This window comes from Panthera tigris, chromosome A2, assembly GCF_018350195.1.
Source record: "Panthera tigris isolate Pti1 chromosome A2, P.tigris_Pti1_mat1.1, whole genome shotgun sequence".
In the NCBI taxonomy this organism is placed as follows: Eukaryota; Metazoa; Chordata; class Mammalia; order Carnivora; family Felidae; genus Panthera; species Panthera tigris.
Genome location: NC_056661.1, coordinates 54,058,177 through 54,082,206, shown reverse-complemented (window position 1 = coordinate 54,082,206; position 24,030 = coordinate 54,058,177). Strand labels below are relative to the sequence as shown.

The 24,030-nt window shown below is 38.8% G+C and overlaps 1 protein-coding gene across 8 annotated transcripts in view; it reads left to right on the top strand.

The window, feature by feature from the left end:
* The window catches only part of TMCC1 (transmembrane and coiled-coil domain family 1), a 250,497-nt gene that overhangs the window by 213,180 nt on the left and 13,287 nt on the right, over positions 1 to 24,030 (top strand). For 7 of the 8 annotated variants that reach the window (XM_042979552.1, XM_042979553.1, XM_042979550.1 and 4 more), the window contains one exon: positions 11,794 to 12,728. In XM_042979552.1, the coding sequence (XP_042835486.1) occupies positions 11,794 to 12,728 (935 nt within the window). Of the gene's footprint in view, positions 1 to 2,649; positions 5,145 to 11,793; positions 12,729 to 24,030 lie in introns of those variants that run through there. The other variant, XM_042979555.1, reaches the window with a different exon arrangement.

Below are 24,030 nucleotides of genomic sequence, written 5' to 3'. Positions count from 1 at the left end.
TGCCCTTGTTCAAAGAATTCTTCTATAACTTCCCCATCTAAAGTAGTTTTCCCTCCCTTACATTATTCCTTTTTTCATAGCACCCTTTTTTTTCTTCTTTGTAGTACTTCTCAATAATTTATATTATTTGATTACTGGTTATTTCATCTCTACCATTCTTATCCACTCAGACGTTAAGCCTCATAGAAAACAGAGATGCTTTGTTTTGTTCATTAGTACATACCCAAACATCTAGCAAACTTCCTGGCTGAGAGTTGAAGAAAGGACAAGTAAGCAGTATTCTATATGTAAAGGCCCTGTGGTGAGAAGAAAGGATGAGTTGCAGGGGTTGAAAAAGACCAGTTTGACTAGAGTGGGGGAAGCATGCTGTAAGATGAAGCTAGAGAAATAGATCCAGGGCTTAAATCATGTAGGACTGACTTGATAGACCACATTCAGATACTTGTTCTTTTAAGAGTTGGCAGCTGCAGGTGGGGGTTGCCTGGATGGCTCAGTCAATTAAGTATTTGAATCTTGGTTTCAGCTCAGGTCATGATCTTCTGGTTCATGAGGTCATGATCTCCTGGTTCAAGAGATCAAGCCAGCGTCAAGCCCCACTATCTGCCAATAGTGCAGAGCCTGCTTAGGATTCTCTCTCTCCCTCTCTTTCTGCCCCTCCCCCCAAAAAAGTCGTGGTAAGCTACGTAAAAGAATTTAAGCATTTGGTGATTTAGAACTTATTTTAAAAAAAAATCTGTGTCATGTGGTGCTCAAACTCACTTCCCCGAGATTAAGAGTCACATGTTCTACAGACTAAATCAGCCAGGCGCCTCAGCACTTAAAAAAAAAAAAAAAAATTCTCCAGCTTAACTGAAAGCCTGATTGAATTTAGGTAGATTAGTCAGTGGCCCAGGAAAGAGATAACAAGAGTTTGTCCTAAGGTGGTGGTGGTAGAGATAGATGGGAGAGTATTATAATTTGATGGAAATTTGGAAAGTAAAATAGATAGGACTTGGTGTTGAATTGGATATAGGTAGAAGGCAGAAGATGTCAGGAATGGTTCCTGGACTTTGGTTTGGTTTAGTTTGGCCTTGGCTTGGCCTTGTTTTATAACCAGGTGAGAAATAGAGATAGAGAACACTATAAGAAAACCAGGTTTGTAGGAGGAATTGTGGTGTTTGGTTTTGGACATGCATATTTTAATATAGTCAAGTAGGTTTTTGGATCTATAAGTCTAGATTCCAAAGGAGATTTTGCTACTATTAGCATTGAGAAGCCTTTGGAAGTACCTTTGGAATAAAGTGCAAAACAGGGATTTAGACCTACCTTGGGATCTCATCTCCTGCCAGAGCCCTATTTATATAACCTCACAAACTACTCAATTATCTTCAAGAAGCTACTATATTTCCTTCTTCTGGGCCTTTGTTCATACTGCGTTGTCATCCTGAAACGCCTTTCTTTATCACTTCTCTTTATATCAAAAACTTCTAACTTCTTCCTTCAAGGCTCATTTTTTTTTTTTTTTTTTACCTCCTCCAAGAATCCTCCTCTGTTCCCTTTTCCTTCTTCTGAATACGTGACTCCTTCCTATGCTCAAGAAGTACTTTGCCTTCATATCTGCTACATCATTTACTTAATTGGACCCATATTTTAGTTGATCATTTTCATGTCTCACTGACTAGATTATATGTTTCTTGAGAGCAGGGATTCACCTTTATTCAGTGCTTTACATAAGGAAAACAAAGAATAGTTGCAAAATGAATTAAATGGTAGGAAACCTCAATCTTTTGTATAATCTGCTTCCTTAATATCATAGCACCATGATATCCTTTCTCCATCTATGTACTCCTGATTTTCTCTAGGCTGTCCCTACATTTTACCCTACAGATACCTAGATACATCGGAGAACTAGTCTTCCATTCATATGCAAAGTCCCTGAACTAGTCATTTTCATTATGTAATTTTACTTTATTTGTACTTTATCAGAAAAACTGAAATCTTGCTATTGCTTATCACCTGTGAAAAAATTGGCCAAGATAGGAAGGACCAGCATCCATACAGGATGTCAGAGACACCTAAGGGATGCTACTAAGGTGACAGTGGAGCAAAGCCTTAAAGGAGATGATGGAATAAGCTGTGCAGGTTTGTGGGGAAAAGTATTACAGGCAGGAGGAACACTAAATGGAAAAGCTTTGAAATAGGTACATGCCTGATACATTCCAGAAACAGCAAGGAGGCCATTGTAGCTGGTGGCAGTGGAGTAAGGGATGAATAGTAGGAGATACAGATAGGGAGGTAATGGATGTGCTGCAGGTGCCAGGTCATGGTTGTTCAGGCCATTGTAAGGACTTTGGCCTTAACTCTGACTCACATAGGGAACACTGGAAAGTTTTAGGTGTAAAAGACTGTTGTGACCTCATATTTTTTTATGTGTGGTTTTTTTGTTTGTTTGTTTGTTTGTTTTAGAGAGAGAGAGTATGTGTGCACGCGTGTAAGCAGAGGAGGGGCAGACAGAGAGAGAGGGAGAAAATCCCAAGCAGGCTCCATACTGTCTTTCAGTGCAGAGCCTGATGCGGGGCTCAATTCCATGAACCATGAGATCATGACCTGAGCTGAAATCAAGAGTTAGACATGTATCCAACTGAACCACCCAGGCGTCCCATGACCTGATATGTTTTTAAAGGATCACTCTAGTTGCTGTACAGATTATTGATTATAAAAATATTAATCTAGTGATAGTTAAGAGACTTACTGCAACAGTCCAGGTGAGAGTTAATTGTGGCTTATACCAGAGTGGTGGCAGTGGAGATTCAGTGAGATGTGGTGAGATTTTATGTCTCTTTAGCAAGTAAAGCCCAAAACATTTGCTGGAGAAATGTAATATACATAGGGGGTAACAACTTAGACTCTGGAACCAGACTGTCTGGGTTTAAACATTTGGCTTTTCCCCTTCTTTACTTTGTGATCTTGAACAACTTAAATTATTTATGCTTTATGCTTTAGTTTTCTTAGCTTTAAACTATAGTGGTGTCATTGTGAGAACTATACAATTTACTGAACATACAAAGGATTTAGAACCTTGCCTGGCATATAGTAAATACTTTATGTATTAGCAACTATGATTATTAATGTTGCTGTTAACTGGATAGAGTATGTGAGAGAAAGAGGACTTAAAGTTGACTCCAAGGCTTTGGATCTGAGCATATGGATCAATGAAGTAGCCATTGGCTGAGATGGGAAAGACTGCAGGAAGAGCAGGTTTTGGGGATATCAGGAATTCAGTTTTGTACATAGTAAATTTGAAATGACCATTAGACATCCAAGAAGAGATATTAAGTAGGTAGTTGGATCTAGAGTTAAGCACAGTATGGGCTGAAGGCATACATTTGGAACTCGTCAACAAATAAATGGTATTTAAGACCATTTTAAGACAAAGAAGAGTATTTAAGCCCTGAAATGGGATTGGGGATGTGTGGTTTGGACAGCCCCTCCTTAGAGCCTCCATTCTTTAAGCTACCGAACAAGCCTGAAAAGTTCAGTGATAGCCCAGTTATCACACACCCTATGGGGTTTTCCACATTCTTCCATTGCTTTAGCATTTTATCAAAATTGAGTGAAATAAATAGGATTAAGCTGAGACTTAGAAATCTTTTGTTTTAAGGAAACTTGTGTTATAAAAGTATTTGTAGGGAATTACCTTGTAATGGGGAACTCATTGGTGGCAAGTTTTATAAATTGGCTAATCCGCACATGGATTTTATATGTATTTTTAAATCCTCAGCAGTGAAAACATTTCTGTGTCACCTTCTTCTTTTGCTGGCTAGTGAATGCTCAGAAAATAGAAACTAATTTTAGCCTTAGCCAAGTTGTGTGCTTCAGACTAATCATTCTGAAGTCTTGTGAGAATAGTTTTTGAATAATCCATAGCCCAAATCACTATTTCTTTTTAATAAATCATAATCTCAGAAGGAAACTTGGATCATCTATAGCAAATGTCAATCAGTATATCCTCATGTGACACTTTTAACATTCAGGCATGAAGTCTCTGTTTGGATACTTCCAGTGGCATACATGAACTGAAACTTGAAACCCCCTGGTTAAGTTGAACCTCTCACTTTCAGTATATGTTATTTTTTCTTTTAGTTATCGGGGAGAGAGCTTTCTCTCACAATCTGTTACTCACCTGTAAAATAAATTTTCTTAACTGGTTGACCTCTCAGGTTCCTTCCAAGCTCAAATCACCTGTACTTACAAAAATAACATTTAACCATCACAAAGGAGCATACTATTGACTACTAGGATTGCAGGCTCCTTAAGTGTGTTTTGTTTGTTTTTTTTGGTACTTCCAATGCCTAACATAGGCCCTGTGCATAGGAAACATTCTGCAAAGCTTTGTTAAAATGACAATAAATCATCTGACCAGGCTTATATGAATCTATTAAGTCCAAACATCAGGCCTGGCAGTGCTAATCCTCAATGATGCCTTTCACGTAAGCCAGGAAACCAGTGCTCCTGTGACATAGCAATTCTGAGCAGCAATCCTAGATCCTGTAATGGATATTTTGCAGTTGGGTTAGAGCAGGGTAGACCAGATAGGATGTTAATAATCTAAACTGATATTCAACACAGTTGATTTTTCCTCAGCAGCCTTGGAGGGATGAGTATCATCTATTGGAAACTATTTTTCTTACAAAAATCCTGGCATTTGTTCCATTTGTAGTAACATAAGCTTAGTCACTGTATGACATATGAGAGATAGAAGCACGTTAAGGCAGTGCTGGTGAGCATTTATATTAAACATTTCCTAGATATTTTTGCACAAAAAATTGTGTTAGCTTCTTGGGGTACAAAGATGAATATAACTTGTTTCCTGGCCTCAGGAACTTAGGTCAGTAGAAGCAAGCCACCCGATCATTTCAACATAATGTGATAAGGACATTGAGAGAAGTATATGTATAGGTACATGGGAATATGAAGAAAGCCATTAATCCAGCTGGGAGAGGGAGTTTGTTGGGAAAGATGTCCTGGAAGAGGTTACATCTGAAGTGGTTCTTGAAGGATGAATAGAAGTTAGCCAGAAAAGGAAAGAACATGCCCTCGACTATATGGCCAGAAGCCCAGAGGTGTGAAACAGCATGCCATGTCAGAAGAACCAGATTATACAGGTGTGATCCTAAGCCTATGTGGATTTATTTATTTATTTATTTATTTATTTATTTTTTATGTGGATTTAAATTTAAAGTTTCCATTGTTTTTAAGTGATCCATGATACAGTTTTTTTTTTTTTTTTTGTCATTTGCTGAGGCACGTAGTAGGATCCTTAGCTACAAAACTAGTGTGCAAACTCCACCAGAATTCACATTTCAGTGAGCATGTCCTCTACTCATTGTCACATACACGGTATTCCCCATGAAGTTATTTTAAAACTTCGTTATTTATAGAAAATGGATCTAAAAAGTGCTGGTTGTAAAAAAGCGCATAGGGCCTTAAGTGGTTCTTAATGCACAAAAAGGAAGTTTAGGACAAACTAAACTACAATACCAACTTTAGAAGTGGCCAGGATTATTATCATGAGTATTAAGCAATAAAACATTATTTTTCTAAGCAAACTTTTCCCAGAATACCCATATAACATAGATGAAAGCAGTGGTAATCAGGGTTCCAGGAACCCTACTCACTTGCTTCCACTATTCCCCTCTGTGGTAGTCTAGACACATCTCTGTAGAACCTAGGACTATTCCATATAACCAAAGTTCTGTATAAAAATATGAAAAAGTGATCCCTAGAACTTACAGGGAAAACTCCATTGTGTATAAGGATTATTTATCAAGTGAGAAAAAAAACTTGGTGACAGGTAAAAAGGCCTGTTTTTAAGGCTGTAAGTTGAATCTTGATTTTAGCTCCAAGGTAAAAATGGAACGCTTAGAGAAAAAGCTTGCTGGCTATGGGTTTGGTGGAACTTTAGTTCATTTTTATTTTCTACTACTCCCACTTGAGATTTCCTCTTCATTGCACAGCAGACTAAATGTCAGTCAGAATTGCTCAACAGAGTTGTGCTTACTGTGAGAAGGGAAGGGCATGTCATTTCTACAGTGAGACGCTGGAGATAGGTGAAAAGTCTTCCCGTAATAAATATATACTTGCTGCACAAAGTGCTAATTGACTTGAGGTTTCTTTTCTTTTTGTTAAGGATAAGGTGTTGGGGGTGTTGGCAAAGGCAAGCCTCCAGGAGATAATGATACAGAATTCAATAGCTCCTAAGGCAGGACTCTTTCCTCTGTTGTACCTTCTCAACACAACCTGCCTGGCAGAAAAAGAAAAATTTATATGATGAACCAGAGTATCTTTGTGTTTATCATTGATTAGAAGATCGATTTCTGTCTGGTTCTTAAGACCAAGATTATGAATCTTTAGGGATTACAGTTTATATTGGATTTGGGGCGCGGGGTAGTCTCTCAACAATCCAATATTCTATCCTGTTGCCCCCACTAAATATAAGTGCACTTGAATTGAGCCACACACTCCAGTTTTGGGTCAGAGCCGTGGCCCCAATACCTGTGAGAAAAATTTTGGAAGAATAATGGAGCTGCATCTGCGGGTGCCTAAGTATTCAATTTGCAAAGGCTACACTGCACAACCCATTCGATGAAATCGGCCTTGGAAAAGATCCACTTTCAGAAAAACCAAAATAGTCCAGATTCTATTTGTTTTCAGATTAATTACAAAGACTTCTTCACTTCCCACCCTTCTTCTTTTACTCTAAAATGCCTGCTTAATTTTCTCAGAAATGATGTCAATTATGTAGTGTGCAGAAATTTCCTGAAAGAGAGCCAGTATTCTATAAAGCACAGATATAAAGTCTGTGAAGTCTATAAAGACTTCATTCCACTAAGTAGACAGGATGGGGCTGTTGGCTTTTATTGAAGGCAGTGATGTCAAGTCAGGGATTTCTGAATCTTTTCTAGTTACAAATATGTACCTTTGAGTAATGAACCAGGTAAGGAATAGAAAAAGGTAACTTTCTGAATGCTCACGATGTTTGACAGGCATAATCTGATTTCAATTATATTTAACATTTTTTCAGATAATCTCACAAGAGAATGATAACCCCATTGAATAGATAAGAAAACTTAGACTCAAAGAGAACAAGTAGGTAGCCCAAAGACACCTAGCTAGTAAGGTGGCAAAGCCAGGTGTGAACCTAGGTCTTTCTACTCCTTGCTCTTTCCACCATGTTCCTTCATACATGATTGTTCTCAAAGCTGGGTGCTCCCATATTCTGACACTTCCATACACTCAGAGAAAGTAGATAGATCTGTAATGTATTTGCAAATGAATATTGCAAGCCATTATAAAACTTTTATCAAATATTCTCCCCAAGATAGCTCTACTCTGCCCCTGACTAATTGGTCTTTTGAGGCATCACTGTTTAAATTTTCTCTTGAACTGTTTTCGGATCAATTAACTAAAATCCGTTAAAAGATCATTTAAGTGTGGCAAATTAATTTTTTTAAGATTTTATTTTTAAGTAATCTCTACACGCAGCATGGGCTCTCACCCACAGCCCTGGGATCAAGAGTCACATGGCTTACTGACTGGGCCAGCCAGGCACCCCCTAGCAAATGAATTCTTTTTTTTTTTTTTTTTTTTTTTTTTTAATGTTTATTTTTAAGAGAGAGACAGCATGAGCAGGGCAGGGGCAGAGAGAGAGAGGGAAAGAGAGAATTTCAAGCAGGCTCCATACTGTCAGCATAGATCCCAATGCAGGGCTCAATCCCACGAATTGCTAGATCGTGACCTAAGCTAAAATCAAGTCCGACACTTAACCAACCCAGGCGCCCTTGGCAAATGCATTAATAGTAAGAAACAAAGTGCAAACAAAGCAGCTTATCTATTTGTTATAGCAACAGTAAGATCATGAATTGTAGCCTTTGACCATACCTCTAGCTGTGTAGCACTTTGCCCAGCTTCCAATAAGTAGTCAAAATACATTTAACAGACTGGTTTTTGCTCCTAGATTTTCTCTGTACAAATTAATACTGTCCCCAGCCATAAGTGTCCAGGACTTGCTACACTGGTAGGTATGATCACTCATGAAAGCCCTTCAGCCTATGGTCACATGAAGCCCTATTGAATAAATAATCTTGCCACTTGATAAGGTAATAAGAAGTACCTCACAGTCACTTCATTTGTAAATTAGTAATAACGTTGTCTACTTTATAGGCCTGTTGTGAGCTTTGCAAGAGCTAGCCAGCTGCCTAGCCACAAGACCAACAGTCAAGAAAGATGACTATTACTTGTACTGTAGTACCTTGAATTACATTATTCCTATGGTTCAGACTCTATATATTCCATGATCATGCCTGAAATGTGAAAGATCTTAAAAGGAAGTATATTCTAGAATCTTTTAATACTTGAATTTTTTAAAAGAACTACTTAGAATGATAGGAAAAATAATAGCCAGTAGTAACTGTTTACTCTGTGTCCAGGACTGTTTTTGAGCGCTTTTATGTTTATCCATTTCATTCTCAAAACAGTCTTCTGAAGTGGGCCTTAGTATTATTCCCATTTTACAGTTGGTGAAATGGATGCAGAGGTTAAGCAACTTGCCCCAGGTCACATGAGTAGTAAGTAGCAAAGCTAGATTTGAACCCAAGCAGTTTTATGCCAGAAACCATGCTTCACTATTATACTAAACGTAGCCAAATTAAATAACTTTGTTTTTCTGATTTGTGCCTTTTCATGTATGTTTAAGAAAGTCCTTCCCTATTTTCCAATACCGCCTTCTAAAAGGTTTAAAATTTGCTTTTAGAGACACCTGGGTGGCTCAGTTGGTTAAGCATCTGACTCTTGATTTCAGCTCAGGTCATTATCTCAGAGTTTGTGAGATTGAGCCCATGTTGGGCTCTGTGCTGACAGTGCGGAGCCTGTTTGGGATTTTCTTTCTCTCCCTCTCTCTCTGCCCCTCCCCCACTCATGCTCCCACATGCACTCTCTCTCAAAATAAATAAATATTAAAAAAATAAAAATTAAAAAATAGAATTTGCTTTTCACATTTGCATTTTAATTGTCTGTCTGGAATGAGGTGGAATCTAATTTTATGTTGTTATATATGGATACCTAATATGCCAGCAAAGGCTTTTGAAAAAGAGAACCACTTTTTCAGTTGGTGCCTTTGTGACTCCCAGCTAAGTATTCTTACCTCTGAGGGCTTTTGTTCATAGCTCAAAAGATACTAAGAGAGTACTCAACAGCCCCTGTCCTGTAAATCTATAGTTCAATTTATCTTTTTCTTTCCTTCTCCATTCCTCTTCTCTTCTCCCCTCTTTTTTCCCCTCTCCACCTGTCACAATTTCTCCCTCTTCTCTCTCCTTCCTTTTTAAGGATAGTGCCTGCCAATATTGGGAAGAGTTACTGAGTAATTGAGTGATTCATACTTTCAACTGTTATGCTTCCCTCCTGCAGAAGCTGTCCCCACAGCTTAGTTTTCTTTGAAGGCTGAGGACAGTGGGTTCTGTCAGATACACTCTTACAGGCATATTGATGATTCTGAGTGGGAGTCATATACTGGAAAGATAGAGTGTGGCCCCAGACAGCTCAGGACAGAAGTCAGATTAAAGAGTCTGGTCTACCTCTTTAGTTACTGTGTAGGGAAATAAAATCACAACCAAACTGTGATCTATTTTATAAATAATTATATTGAAATGTTACTGTGTTGTTTTTTTTTTCAAATTTAGAGATATAATAAAACCTTGATTTTATTCCCAAAGCCATATTTTCACCAGTATGATCAATATTTATCCTCCCTGAGTAATAGTTAAACTTGTTTTCTGTACCTGCACTTCTTTACACAAGAGACTACATGTGAGGTGATATTCAGATAACAAAGAACCTAAGAAAACTAGACAATGCATAAGCTTGTAGTCTTGGGTCAGTGGTATTTCATATTTGCTTTCCTTTTCCTGTGGTAGATTTAAGCTATTAAACATAAGTACACAATCAGAGTCTATTACGTACTATAGTTATGGGATCTGAAATCCCATTCAGAAAGAAAATCATGCATTGGAAACCCTGTGCAACTGAAGAGAGAGTTTCTAAGCTCCATTTTCAACTTTTTTCAACGTGGTTATCTGGGACTCTGGCTTATTCTCCTTTCTCCTGCTTCCGTCTGGCCCTTTCACTGCTCGTTAGCTTGCACCTAAAAATGAATGGGGCCGATGGAGGAAGTTACACAAAATAATTATTTGCTAGTCCCTAACTATTCTGGACATTTTTGTTATTAGGGGAACATAATGTCATTTTGCTATTCATTTCAGTTTTAAATTATCTTTTGATTTTATTTAAATGCACATTATTTCTCATTTGTTCATCTAAAAAGGAAATAGTTTTTATTCATATCAGTAGTAAAAATTAATTCCAGTAATGAACTTTCCAGTAATGAACTAATATTTTTAGAGTTCTAGAGCACCATAATTCCTGCTCAGATGGCAAACTGAGGAGATATAACCAAGATAAAACAAAGACTGACAAGCTAATTATCAGCATTTCACGAATATTTAACATTTGGTATAAGAGGGTAGCCTACAGTTCTTTCTATCAAATTGTTGGCTGGTTACAGATTAGGACTGGGGACCAAGTAAAGGGTTATGATCTTAACCTCTAAGATGGTAATTTGTAATTTGACACTCATACTGGGAATTTTATTACCCTGAAATGGTTCTTTTATTATTTCTGTTCCTGCTCAGTAGAGAGCAATTTCTAAAGACTTTTTGCACGAGCCCTACTTTAATGTACTACAAGCCACACCCAAGGTTTTTTGTTTTGTTTTGTTTTTGTTTTTATATCCTGAGTTAGGGAAACCTGACCTCTCCCAGCTTTGGCTAACAGCTTTGAAATTGGATAGTTTCAGTTTTCAAATCTGAGCAGCTTGCCTTTTTCTTTATCTCCTTTGAGTGGTTGCTCACCCATATGAAGGATAGTTATTGTGTGTGTTTTGGAATCCCTTATCTAATAAAAAACCTTCTACTGGATAGAATTCACAAAGTTTGAACTCCAGAAGACCTGAACTTAGTTGTTGACTTGATTAATTTCTTACCTCTCACTGTCCCTCTCCCTGGGTATTCACTTTCTCTTGCCCAAGTTTATCACAGTTACTTGTGATCTGGGATATTAACTCTAACAGGATACCACATTTATCCTTGGCACTTTCGGTAGTAACTTCTCTTTCTTACCACCACCTGTTTCCAGCTACCAATTGAGGGTCCCTATCAGAATAGAGAGAATAATTCCATCACCTTGACATACTTTGGATAAAAAGACACTGTGATAAATAGGACTTTTATATCTAGCCAGTAAAATACCTGTTGTCACCAGCATTTTGGATGACCATAATCTGAGAGCGTGGATTGGAATTAGTGATGTCTGAATACTAAAATGCTTTTCCTATAATTAAATTGAAATGCAGATGTACCTTGTTTCACAAAAGTATGTGTGAAGAATGTAAATTAAATCATGCTTTATATCCACTAGGGGAGCTTTGAATATTGTGATAAATTCTCTAACAAAGGAAGACACCCCCAGTTTACATCTTGTGCATATCTTTTTTCATATGTCTGTTTTGTGTAAAGCAAAGTATACTTGTATAAGGACAGTACCCAAGAGGGAGATGGGGCTTGTATAGGACAGGAGGACTTTGGTCAACTATCTGTGCTGAGATCTGGGAGTATGTAAATTTTCAATACATTTGGCCCATTGATTCCGGAGAGGTAGTCCTCTTGGGCTCCTTCTAACATCCACTTCTTATTTTTACACTAGATTGAGCGTTTGGAAGTAAGCAGCCTCGCCCAGACTTCCAGTGCAGTGGCCTCCAGCACTGATGGCAGTATCCACACAGACTCTGTGGATGGAACACCGGACCCTCAGCGCACAAAGGCTGCTATTGCTCATCTGCAGCAGAAGATCCTGAAGCTCACAGAACAGATCAAGATTGCACAAACAGCCCGGGATGACAACGTTGCTGAGTACTTGAAGCTTGCCAACAGTGCAGACAAGCAGCAGGCTGCCCGCATCAAGCAGGTCTTTGAGAAGAAGAACCAGAAATCTGCCCAAACCATCCTCCAGCTACAAAAGAAGCTTGAGCACTACCACAGGAAACTCCGAGAGGTGGAGCAGAATGGGATTCCCCGGCAGCCGAAGGATGTCTTCAGGGACATGCACCAGGGTCTGAAGGATGTGGGAGCAAAGGTGACTGGCTTCAGTGAAGGTGTGGTGGACAGTGTCAAAGGTGGACTTTCTAGCTTCTCCCAAGCAACTCATTCAGCAGCAGGGGCCGTAGTCTCAAAACCCAGAGAGATTGCTTCACTAATCCGGAATAAATTTGGCAGTGCAGACAACATCCCTAACCTGAAGGACTCTTTAGAGGAAGGGCAAGTGGATGATGGGGGGAAGGCTTTGGGGGTGATTTCAAACTTTCAATCAAGCCCAAAATATGGTAGTGAGGAAGATTGTTCTAGTGCCACTTCAGGCTCAGTGGGAGCCAATAGCACCACTGGAGGCATTGCTGTAGGAGCATCCAGCTCCAAAACAAACACTCTGGACATGCAGAGCTCAGGATTTGATGCACTACTACATGAGATCCAGGAGATCCGGGAAACCCAGGCCAGACTGGAGGAATCCTTTGAGACCCTCAAGGAACATTATCAGAGAGACTATTCATTAATAATGCAGGCCTTACAGGAGGAGCGATATAGGTAAGTTATATGGCATTAAAATCCTAAAGTATTTCTGTTTGCAGTTCCCCTCCCTTTGGATATGGGGAAGTGGCTTTAAAAGGTCTGAGAAGGGTGTCCTTTTTTTTTTTTTTTTTTTTGTAGTGTCCAGAGCACTTTAGATATGTCCTATGGCATCCACATAGTTCCTATGAGAGCAAAATAGAGACACAGCAAAGTTAAATGACTCCTAAGATCATACACCAATGAAGCATTTTGGTCAGAGCATGACAATTACTGTAACTCTCTAGTATTCTGTTCCAGTTTAGGACTTTCACATGAAGCCTGCACTTTCTAAGACATTTCACCTATTTATAATCACAGAACCACAAATCATTGCAACCTACAATTGTACTACATTGAATTCAAAAGATCTACAACCCTCTGAACTCTAAGAAATCTAAGAAAAATCTAAGATATAGCCTGCCTAAAATGTAATGAACACTGTAGATATTTGGCCTTAAATGCACTTATGTAAGCATTTGGTGTGGAGAAAGTAGACTGAAAATATATCCAGATAAACAACGTCCATTACCTTTGTTATGAATTGGCAAGTGTTTGAATGGGTGTGGACTTAAACATGAAACGGTTCTACAGTAGTTAGAGAATTCTCAAAGGGCTAACTGCTTTGAGTCATAATCTGTGCTAAAGGTAAAAGCTGGTCTTCTGTTCCATATTACAATCCATATTCATATTAGACCACTCTCAGTTCTCTAAATACGTGTTTTTCCCCCTTGTTTCCATCACATGCAAAGAGAAATATCCCCCATGGAGTACTCATTCAGATCCAAAGTCTGTCAGGCAGAGACAGGCCACCTCATTGATACAGATTAAGGGCCAGTCTTACAGAAGCCACAGGTCAGGGGAGGTCTTGAAAGACCTGAGTTTTGGTTCTATCCCAGATACTAACTCAAGAGAATCCTCATTTCTTCCACTCTAATACCAAGGGTTGAACAGACGATCTCTTAAGGTCCATTTCACCTCTTTAAAAAAAAAAAAAAAAAAAGAGTTTTTTTGTTTTTTTTTAAGTTTGCTTTTATGAGAGAATTTTAAGGCTTGTAATAAATTGTTCATGTGCATCACTTAGCTCTGAGAGGAGTTACAGCTGAGAGCTGGTTTCAGGTGGTAAAAATACTATTCAGTAATTCAGTCCTGCCTCTTATCTTTGCTCTTCTGTCCTTGACTTCTAACTTGAGACTTTAAGGGAGAAGAAAGGTGAGTGTGGGAGAGAGAAATAAAGTTCTAAAAGCAAGTATATTACTATTATTTGTGTTTTATATATTCTTTCGTATACTTAAAAGACAATATCTAAAGTGAGCAGTCTAACAATCAAATATACTCTAAAAATAAAACACCTGATCTCTTATACAGTGTGAAACCTAACTTCCAAGTTCAGATTCTAGGTCTGCCACTTGCTAACCTTGAAAACTGGGCAAGTTTCTAAAGTTCTCAGTCTTGGTTTCCTCATCTGTAACATAGGAATAATAACAGCCTTTCATATGCTTATTGTGACATTTAAATGGAAAAATTTATGTAAAGCACATAACTCAGTGCCTGGTCCCCTGAGTGCTTGATTGATGTTAGGTGGCAGTTGCTACTGCTGCTATTGAAATAGATCCCTCTGGGGCGCCTGGGTGGCTCCCCAAATCTAGGTTTCTGCTCAGGTCATGATCTCACAGTTTTGTGAGTCTGAGCCCCGAGTTGGACTCTGCTGTGACAGCGCAGAACCTGCTTGGGCTTCTCTCTCTCTCCCTTGCTCTCTGCCCCTCCCCCACTCACACTGTCTCTGTCTCTCAAAATAAATAAACTTTAAATAAAATAAAATAGACCCCTCTGAACATTGAGACCTGGGCATCCCACAGTCAGTTGCTCAAAAACACAGTTGCCTGCTTTGATCCCTTTATTTTGAATGGATGGTTAAACATTCCTGGTTTTAAATTCTTTCAGAGCTTAAAAGTCATACAGAGCTTGTTATGTCTTCAAGTCAGATGTAGGCCAATTTGAGAAAATCAGAGAGGAAAAACAGGCCTCCCAAGGCCCAGTTTTGTATCCATTTAAAATAATTCAAGGGCACCTGGGTGGCTCAGGTCATGATCTCACAGTTCTTGGTTTCAAGCCCAACATCAGGCTCTCTGCAGTCAGCATAGAGCTTGCTTCAGATCCTCTGTCTCCCTCTGTCTCTGGCCCTCCCCTGCTTGTTCTCTATCTTTCTCAAAATAAATAAATAAACTTTTAAAAAAATGTTTTAAAAAAGTAAATAATTCAGACAGGACAAAACTTTACCTGGTCATTATCACCTCATTGTAAGAATCAAGTCCAAACCATTTGTGAGGTAATGAGAAGTGCATTTCTTTCATTGCATTTTGGGTTCTCTGTAGTTAATAAGTGATTAGTTTTATGGAATAAAGAGAGCATAAAGAAAACTTAAGAATTTTCAAAACCAGAGGTAAAACTTGGAGGGCCAGGGGAAGACATAGTATAATGTATAATCTGACTTTTGTCATATCACTTCAGCTTTAGAATGGTCTTTCCTTAAAACAGAATCCACACACACACACACACACAATGTATATATATACATACATATATACCATATGTATGTATATATATATATACGTATGTATGTATGTATGTGTGTGTGTATATATATATATATATATATATATATATATATATATATATAAAGAAGGGAACGTTAAATGAATATAAAAAAATGAATGGTATGTTTCATTAATTTTTTTAATTTAAAGTTTATTTATTTTGAGAGATCATGAGCAGAAGGGGGGGGGGGGCAGAGAAAAAGGGAGAGAGAGATAATCCAAAGCAGGCTCCTCACTGTCAGCACAGAGCCTGATGTGGGGCTTGAACTCATGAACTGTGAGATCATGACCTGAGCTGAAACCAAGAGTCAGATGCTTACCCGACTGAGCCATCCAGGCATCCCTTAGAACAGAATCTTGAAGAAAGAAAGCCTGTTTTTTTCCCCAGGGAAAGGCAGCAGAAATGTCACAACTGTTTCACTCAACTATTTTGTTGCACCACTATTTATTTCCATGTATAGAGCAGTTAAAATTTTCTCCTCTGTTACATGTTTTTAACCAGTAAGTACACTTAATTTTGTTGATCTTTGAACTATTTCTGGTAGGTCAATTTTCCCCACACATTGAAGCTTATTCTTAAGCATCAAAACTTTTCATGTTTTAAGCATTTGGGGAGAATTTTTCTACCTTCTTTTAACAGAATAACACACCGAACCTTAACTTGTTTGGAAATAGCTAGAACAGTAGTGTTCTAGCTCTGTGATACTCTCAGGTCAGTGAGAGTGGTAGGGTTATGTGCCTCTGCAGTAAGTAGTCCTAGACAGCTTGCTCTTTAAAGTTCTTTCGCCTACTTCTTATAAAAAAAATTTTTTTTCCCCTTTCCGTATCTCTACATTATTACTGAGCTGCCTGCAACAGCCTATCTTTACTAATTTCTACTTCAGCTCTGTTGTATGTAGGTTTGGCTTTTTATCTAGGAAGGAAGTAGGCTATCTAGGGATGGACAAGGGACTCTTCCTCCCTGCCCCCCAAGGGACTCTTCTGTGACCAATTAAAGGGACTCTTCTGTGACCAATTAAGGCTGCACTAGATGCATTTCTGTTTATTTTCTGTATTTTATTTTATTCATATATGAGTTGACAGGAGGGAGGCCATGTACAGTTGTTGCTTGTTACTTAAATGAGGAGGAATACACTGTCACTGATGGCATTTACTGAATTCCTATGGTGTACATAATGCCAGATGGTTTATATATATTTGCTAATCGTCACAATAGCCCTTCAGGTGCATTGTATTATCCTCATTTTATAGATGAGGAAAGTGAGGCCCAGTGGAGTTTTAAATTTTGCCAAAAGGTTACTCACTAAGTGGTAAAGCCAGAAATCATGCCCAGTTTTACTTGACTCCAAAGCCAGTGCTTTTTTTCATTCCAGGACAATTTCTTTTCTTCCCCAAGCTCACCCTGAATCCTATATGATTAAAAGACTAGCCTATAGTCTAGCTCTAGGAAGCATTGACTGCATCGGGTATGGGAGGCCTTTTCCAGGTCAAAGTGTGTGTTTCACTAAAAGTTGAGTCACTGTTTCTAACACATTTTATAAAATTCTGTGAATACAAAAGCTCTGCAAAGTTTTCTACAGCAGTGTAGGTAATAGGGGAAACCTGCCTAAGGAAACTCACTTCCATCCTTATTTCCTCCTTTGCAGAGTCCCTTCTCAGTATTGTCACTCACTTAATTGCTTCCCATTGCTCTCTACCTGTGAATAGCACCAAGTTAAGATTTTTACCCAAGGCCATCTACTTACTGTGAAATAATCAAAAACATTCAAACGCCTGTGGAGTACAGTCTCTCTCTCTTCACCCACATAACTATGCCATGCTGAGTATGTCTTCAGCACCCACATGCACTCAGCCCAGGAAGCTACTGTAACAAAGCTTAGATATGAACTCCGCATCAACCTTTGATCAGGAATTGGGTGTTTAGTCTTTGAGCTTTGCATTGGGCTCTCAGATATGAGTGAGAGCATATATTTTGGGAAAGTAGGATACAAGGTTTAGACATTTTTTTTGGTGATGGAATTACACTAACTTCAGATTCTTCTTGTCCACATAGCCTGTGCATCCCATTAAAGTATTATCACAGGTTTGTTAGTGGAACCTGGGTTCATGTAGTACTTCAGAAATAGAAGGGGCCCTTAGATATCTAGTTTAATCTCATTTTATACATGACTACACTGAGACCCAGAAAGATAAAGTGACTTTTGCCGGGTCACACATTAAAATGGCTTAACGTATATTTTACTCTGCTAAAAACTGGAAGACTAGCTCTGTTCCCCTGGTGGATGTAACATATTAATAAGGCACCATAGGAAAAAGTTGAGCCGTGGCAAAATGCATTGAAAATAGGGGAGAACCAGGAAACCATTCATTGACAGTTGTACAGGTTCCTTTTGTAATTTTTTCCTTAGGAGATCTGACCTGCAACCCTACTCAGCTACTGCCAGTATATGGCAGTGTCATGTAGAGCAGGCTAAAAACCCTTCTCGTGTTCACAAGCAGTAATACCATTTTGAAAGCTTCTATTTTAAGAGGATTACTGTCCTTTGGAAACTGGCTTCTCAGACTCTTTGTATTAAGCCCAGGGATATTTTAAATTGCCCTGAATCATAAGAGCAAAAATACAGAAGAAGGCAGTCGCCGTGAGCAGTCATCACATGCAGTGGAACCATGGGTAGCTAGGCTAACCCAATTAGCACAGGCCATTGGAGTTTTAACTAAACAAATGGTCAGTTAAATATAATTTCATTTTACCATCACTAGACATGAGAAAGATATGACAAGAGACCGATTTTAGCTCCATTATTCCAGGTATTAGCTCAATATCAACTGTAAATTGATCTGAGACTCTCAGATCAATGTATATGTAGACTAGGTTTGAACAGTAAGTTGAAATTGAAACTGAGAATATTGGATCAAATTAGCTATTATAAAGAAAAAAAGCCCAATTGAAATATGTCCTTATGAAGAATAAGACCTTCCATAAAAGAGATTTACAGATGTGCTGCTCTTCCCAGTTTAGCCACTGAAGAGGTAATAGAGGAAGAATAGGAGGGAAGGAGAGAGGAAGAGAGGGAGGGAAAAATTATTTTACTTCAGTAATTAATTGAGGTTGGACAAGCCTGAATTCACTTGCCAGTTCTGACACTAGTTAGCTGTGTGACAGTATGTAACTCATCTGAGCCTTAGTTTTCTCTATAAAAACAAGGTAATGATATCTATTGTACATGGTTGTTGAGATTATTAAAGGAGATAATGTATGTGGAAGCACCTAGTATAGTCTGTGGTATGCCAGGATGTTGGAAAGCTGTCATTACCAAGTTTCCAAATTGCCTAGAAACCCACCTCCGCCCCCGCCCCACCAGCTTTTATATTTATTCCCTATATGCTTTAGGCATCTGCTGTTTCTTGTCTTTAAGATAATGCACTGCCTACCCTGAAAGTTTGGGGAACTAATTCTATGCTTTTTACTTTCCAACTAAAGATTAGTTCAGTGTTCCCTAGCCTCTTTTCAGGCTTCAACACAAATGAGGTAACAAAAAGTGAGGACAAGACATCTACTTTCCCTAATTCAGCCACGAATGTATTCAAGTTGCCACTACAGGTCATACCCTTACCCTACCTATGTGTCTCTTTTCTGGTCAAACACTGGCAGCAGCTACCTCAGGTCCCTGTTGGTGTTAGCACCGGGACCTAGTTCTTCCTGTTTCTCTTAATACCTGCTCTACAAGATTTTCAGCCATCCTGTCCTAGTGACCTGTTGCCCAACTAGAGAAGCACCACTAGCTCTCAGAGATGGCTCTGAACTTTTGAGCCACACCCAAAGAGTGATGCACTAGGTGAAGCATTCCCAGCCTGACACTCATCCAGTTCCTCATTCATCAGGAATTTGACCCAAAAGAGCACCAGGTTATCTTTGACCTAAGAAGATGACTACTGTGTGTACTAATCCAATGGCTGAAATACTTTATCAATTTATATATTATTATTTATTGTTTACCTACAACAAAATCTACATGTGTTTTTATATTTTGTAAATAGAGCAGATTTTACTTCAGGGGGAGGTGGATTTCATCTGCCAAAATATGACATAACCTACATTTTAAAAAGATCTTACAGTCTTAAGGCTTTCTGTTTGCTAATAGTTGAAGTCAAACTGTATTGAAATTTTCTTTGAGTTGTAGTAATGATTTCAGAAGAACTTCTGAGTAAAAAGTCTCAAAATGAGATTATTAATCTCATTTTTTGTGTTTAAGCTGAAGTCTCATGGAAAACACATGCCAGTCAAAATCATACACTTGGATCAAGAATTTCGTCTCCTTTCATGTCCAGAGAGCTCTAACTGGTGTCATATCAAGAGGTTAAAATCCCTTACAGAGAGTTCTTGATTTTAAAAAATCACATTTGTGAAAGGCTGTACACAGTTTACTTTCCCTTCCCCTCTCCACCTCAGTCTTTGATAATAATATTTAATTAAAGGACAGAGGTGTTCTTTCTATGAATTCCCTAGAGATCCAAGTTCCTTGTTTTAGGATTTTGGTAGGAAGTAAACACTAGCAAGTAAAGCAAAAGAGATTATAATGTTAATAATGAGAGTAGTGGGAACTGTAGTAATAGATGTTTTCTTCCTTTTGTTGTTGTTTAGATTTTGCATTTGATTAGTCGTATAGGAACAATAAGTTTTTTAAAAGGCAACAGTAAACTCTAAAAAGAGGAAGCATGAACTGAGTGGTTCAGATTTTCAGTACACCTCACTAACCTAACAAGGGGAAGTTACTGCATCTTTCTCGGTCTCCCATTCCTTAATTACAAATTAAAGTACCTCCTAGGGACAAAGGAGGTAAGGATTAAGGTAGAAATGTCTTCATGAATCAGAGGCAGATGCCACACATAAAAAGGCATGGGGGGGTGGAGGTGTGTAGTTATTGTTATTACTGGTGCTAGTGTTTTGATGTTTTGATGCTTACAGTGATTAACTAGATGTAGACTGAACCCTAAATTCCTCCCCTGCTTGCACTCCTCCACCCAAAATGACACCACATCATCTTTACTGGGCTCTTTGTGTTAGCCTGATTTCAGACCATAATTTCACATATAGGTTATGTAAGCCACATAAAAATGACTGATGGCACTGAAAAATGTTTGACTGCAAATTGCTATGCCTGATCAGGTTTGTGCTTTCAAATTGTGCGTTGTGAGGTTGTGAAAAAAGCTGAGGAACAAACTTCCATGACCTGGGTGAACAAATCAGCAAAAGTGTTTTAGCAGTGACAGGCCCATTAAAGTTCTTTCAAGGTGCTGAAGCAACCTGGGAGACCTGCATTCCAAGACACCCAGGGCATCTTGCCAACCTCTTTGTTCATAGCATTTTACAAAAGCCCCAGAGTTTAAGGCTTTCTTGGTTTCCTCCCTGATGTTTCCTGCAGATCGGAGGTGCTTAACTATGGTAACCCAAACACAACTGTGTGAGTGTAAAGGCGCCTGGCTGGCTTAATAGAGCATGTGACTCATGATCTCAGGGTCATGAGTTTGAGCCCCACGTTGAGGATAGAGCCTACTTTAAAAAAAAAAAATTGTGCGGGGTGCCTGGGTGGCTTAGTCGGTTAAGCATCCAGCTCTTGATTTCCGCTCAGGTCATGATCTCATGGTTTGTGGGATCAAACCCCACCATGGGCTCTGCACTAACAGTGAAGAGCCTGCTTGGGATTCTCTCTTTCCCTCTCTCTCTCCCTGCCCCTCCCCTGCTCATGTGTTCTCTCTCTCCCTCAAAAAATAAACAAACATGAGGGGGGCCTGGGGGGCCCTGTCGGTTAAGCATCTGACTTTGGCTCAGGTCATGATCTCACAGTTCTTGAGTTTCAGCCCTGCATCAGGTGAGCTTGAACCTCCTTCGGGTGAGCTCAAGTCCCACTCCTGGCTCCACACTCTGTCTCCCTCTTTTTCTGCATTTTGTGGGATTCTCTCTCTCTACTCCTCACACATGCTCTCTCTCTCAAAAATAAGTAAGTAAATAAATAAATAAAGGTTTCTTATTAAAAATAAATAACATGAAAAAATTTTAATTAGAAAAAACTGTAAGTGTAAATAGGATTTCAGCTACATAATAACAGCTGTGACTTTTCTGTTCTTTCAGAAAGTCCTCATTCTCCAGGTAATTATTATGACTTGAAGAGGGAAGCAACTGCTAGTAGTTATTAGTTGGTGAATTAATGCAGCTGTTTCAAGTGGACCCATTGTGGGTCTTGCTTCACCCTTGAATTCTGCAGCTTTGTGTCACCTTGGCAAGTCTCCTAACCTGTTGGTTGTTCTGTTTTCATCTGTGGGGACATGGAGCTCATTCTACTTACCCAAATGCTACTTTGCTATTTAACTAATTGTTAATAAAGTACTGTCTGTGGGAACAGTAGTATATTTTCATACTTGGGAAGACTCTCAGCTTGAGGAGATTTTGCTATTAATTTCTCATGTAACCGTGAGTAAATTGTTCAATCTCTGAAGGACTTTATTTTTTACAAGGTTATGGTGAGGATTAACCATTTCTACTCGACTCTTTTTAGGGATTTGGAAAGATCAGTTGAAACTTACTTGAGATACTTTCCCTTTCACACATACAAAACAGATGTCTTTAAAGAAAGATAGGTAGGACAGTTTCATCAATTTAAAGGAAAGCTTGGAATAGTCCAGTGAATGGACTTGGTTATCTGGCAAACTTGAGTCAGGGAGATAGCAGGAACCCATTTGTATGTTTGTGCTGGCCCTCCTGATGAGGAAATAAGAGAGGCGTGTGCCTCTCTTCTTCTTCTTGAAAAGGACAGAATGTGTACCCAGAAACCCTTTTGTGTGATGTCATAGGAAAAACTCTGAATATCCTGGAACAGTGAAAACTTCTAAAAATGTAAATTGAGAATGTGTTGATAGATGAAGAAATGGAGGGTTAGAGGAGAGAAAAAAATCAGAAATAGGAAGCCTTGAACAGTAGAGCCACAGAGCACTTGAGAGAGACTGCATGGCAATCAACAAGCAGTCCTGTTGAACTTCCTCACTAGGAATTGTTGGAGGGAGCTGGGAGGATTATAAGACAAAAATGAAACCAAATGTATATCTGTGATATTTCCCACAGAGCTCCTTTTTTGTGTAGGGCATTTTACGTCTAACTCTTGTTCAGTCTTCACAGTTGCCCTTTGGAGTAGGTAGATTGCCTCTTCCACACTGGTGAGTTGCAGAGCCGGGGTTTGAATCCAAAACCCAGTCTGAGCAGATCCATCAGCTGGTACAAATTGCATACAGATTGCATATAAACAGAAGTACAAAGAGGGCACAAAGTGGGAGGAGTGAAGACAGAGAGCCTTCAGATATGAGATGAACCAAATCCAGTCAGAAAATGGCTTCCAGAACCTTTGACATGTTGGTGACCATTGTATGATAAACATTGGCTTATAATAATGTTCAAGAGTGTTGGGAGGGGCGCCTGGGTAGTTCAGTTGGTTTGGCATCCAACTACTGATTTCGGCTCAGGTCATCATCTCACAGTTTGTGGGATTGAATCCCGCCTCAGGTTCTGTGCTGACAACACAGAGCCTGCTTAGGATTCTCTTTCTCCCTCCCTCCCTCCCTCCCTCCCTCCCTCCCTCCCTCTCTCTCTGCCCCTTCCCCACTGGTGCTGTCTCACTGGCTCTCTCTCACAAAATAAATAAATAAATGTTTTTAAAAAAAGAGTGTCGGGAACAAGTGCTAAGGACTTTTGCATATACTCTATGATTCATATACAGTATTGCATATTTATATATAGTGTTATATAATTACAGAATTTCTATCTTACATACAGATAAAAATGTGAGGGGCAGCCTAAGGTGTTATTAATAAATCATCTTAGCTATTCACAAGTGAAAGTATCCAAAACCTATTTTATCACAACCCAAGCCATCAATCATACAGCCCAAAGAGGAACCTGAAAGAGATACATACATGCAGGAGGGAACTCCATAAAATACTTTGAAACAAAAGTTGCATATGGCACAAGGAAATCCAGTTTATGAAAGAAACTCAGTGTGAAATGGACCAAACAAATAAGAGACTTATACTGGCAGAAAACAATGCAACAATACCTTCTAAGTGCTAAGGAAGAATAACTGTGATCTTAGAATGCTGTCCACCTAATTTATTTTTTAAGAAAGTGAAATTAAGACACTTTCAGACATGTGTAGACAAAGATTACCATTCACGGAAACCTTTGCTGAAAGAAATACTAAAGGATATGCTTCAAGGGTGGAAGGACCTCAATGGGTGAAAGAAGTCAGTAAAGCATGTACTAATTTAAGTACAGACTTTAAAAAAAAAAAAAAATATATATATATATATATATATATGTATATACATACATACACTAAAAAATCTAAATTTCTTACATCAATTTGGATCTAAAATTCTGGAAAAGAATGTGGGATGCAAGGGTTGCACTTCAAAGGAATATTAAAGAATGTTGGAGCACCTGGCTGGCTCAGTTTGTGGAGCACACGACTCTTGATCTCAGAGTTGAGTTCAAGCCCACATTGGGTATAGAAATTACTTAAAAGCTAAAAAAAGTGTTAAAACTTTGAAGGAAGAAACATTTTGTACCCTAATCTGCCTGTCACTTGCCACTTGGCAAATTTCTGTTTACTTTATCTTTGTCCCCTTCAATCAGTGAT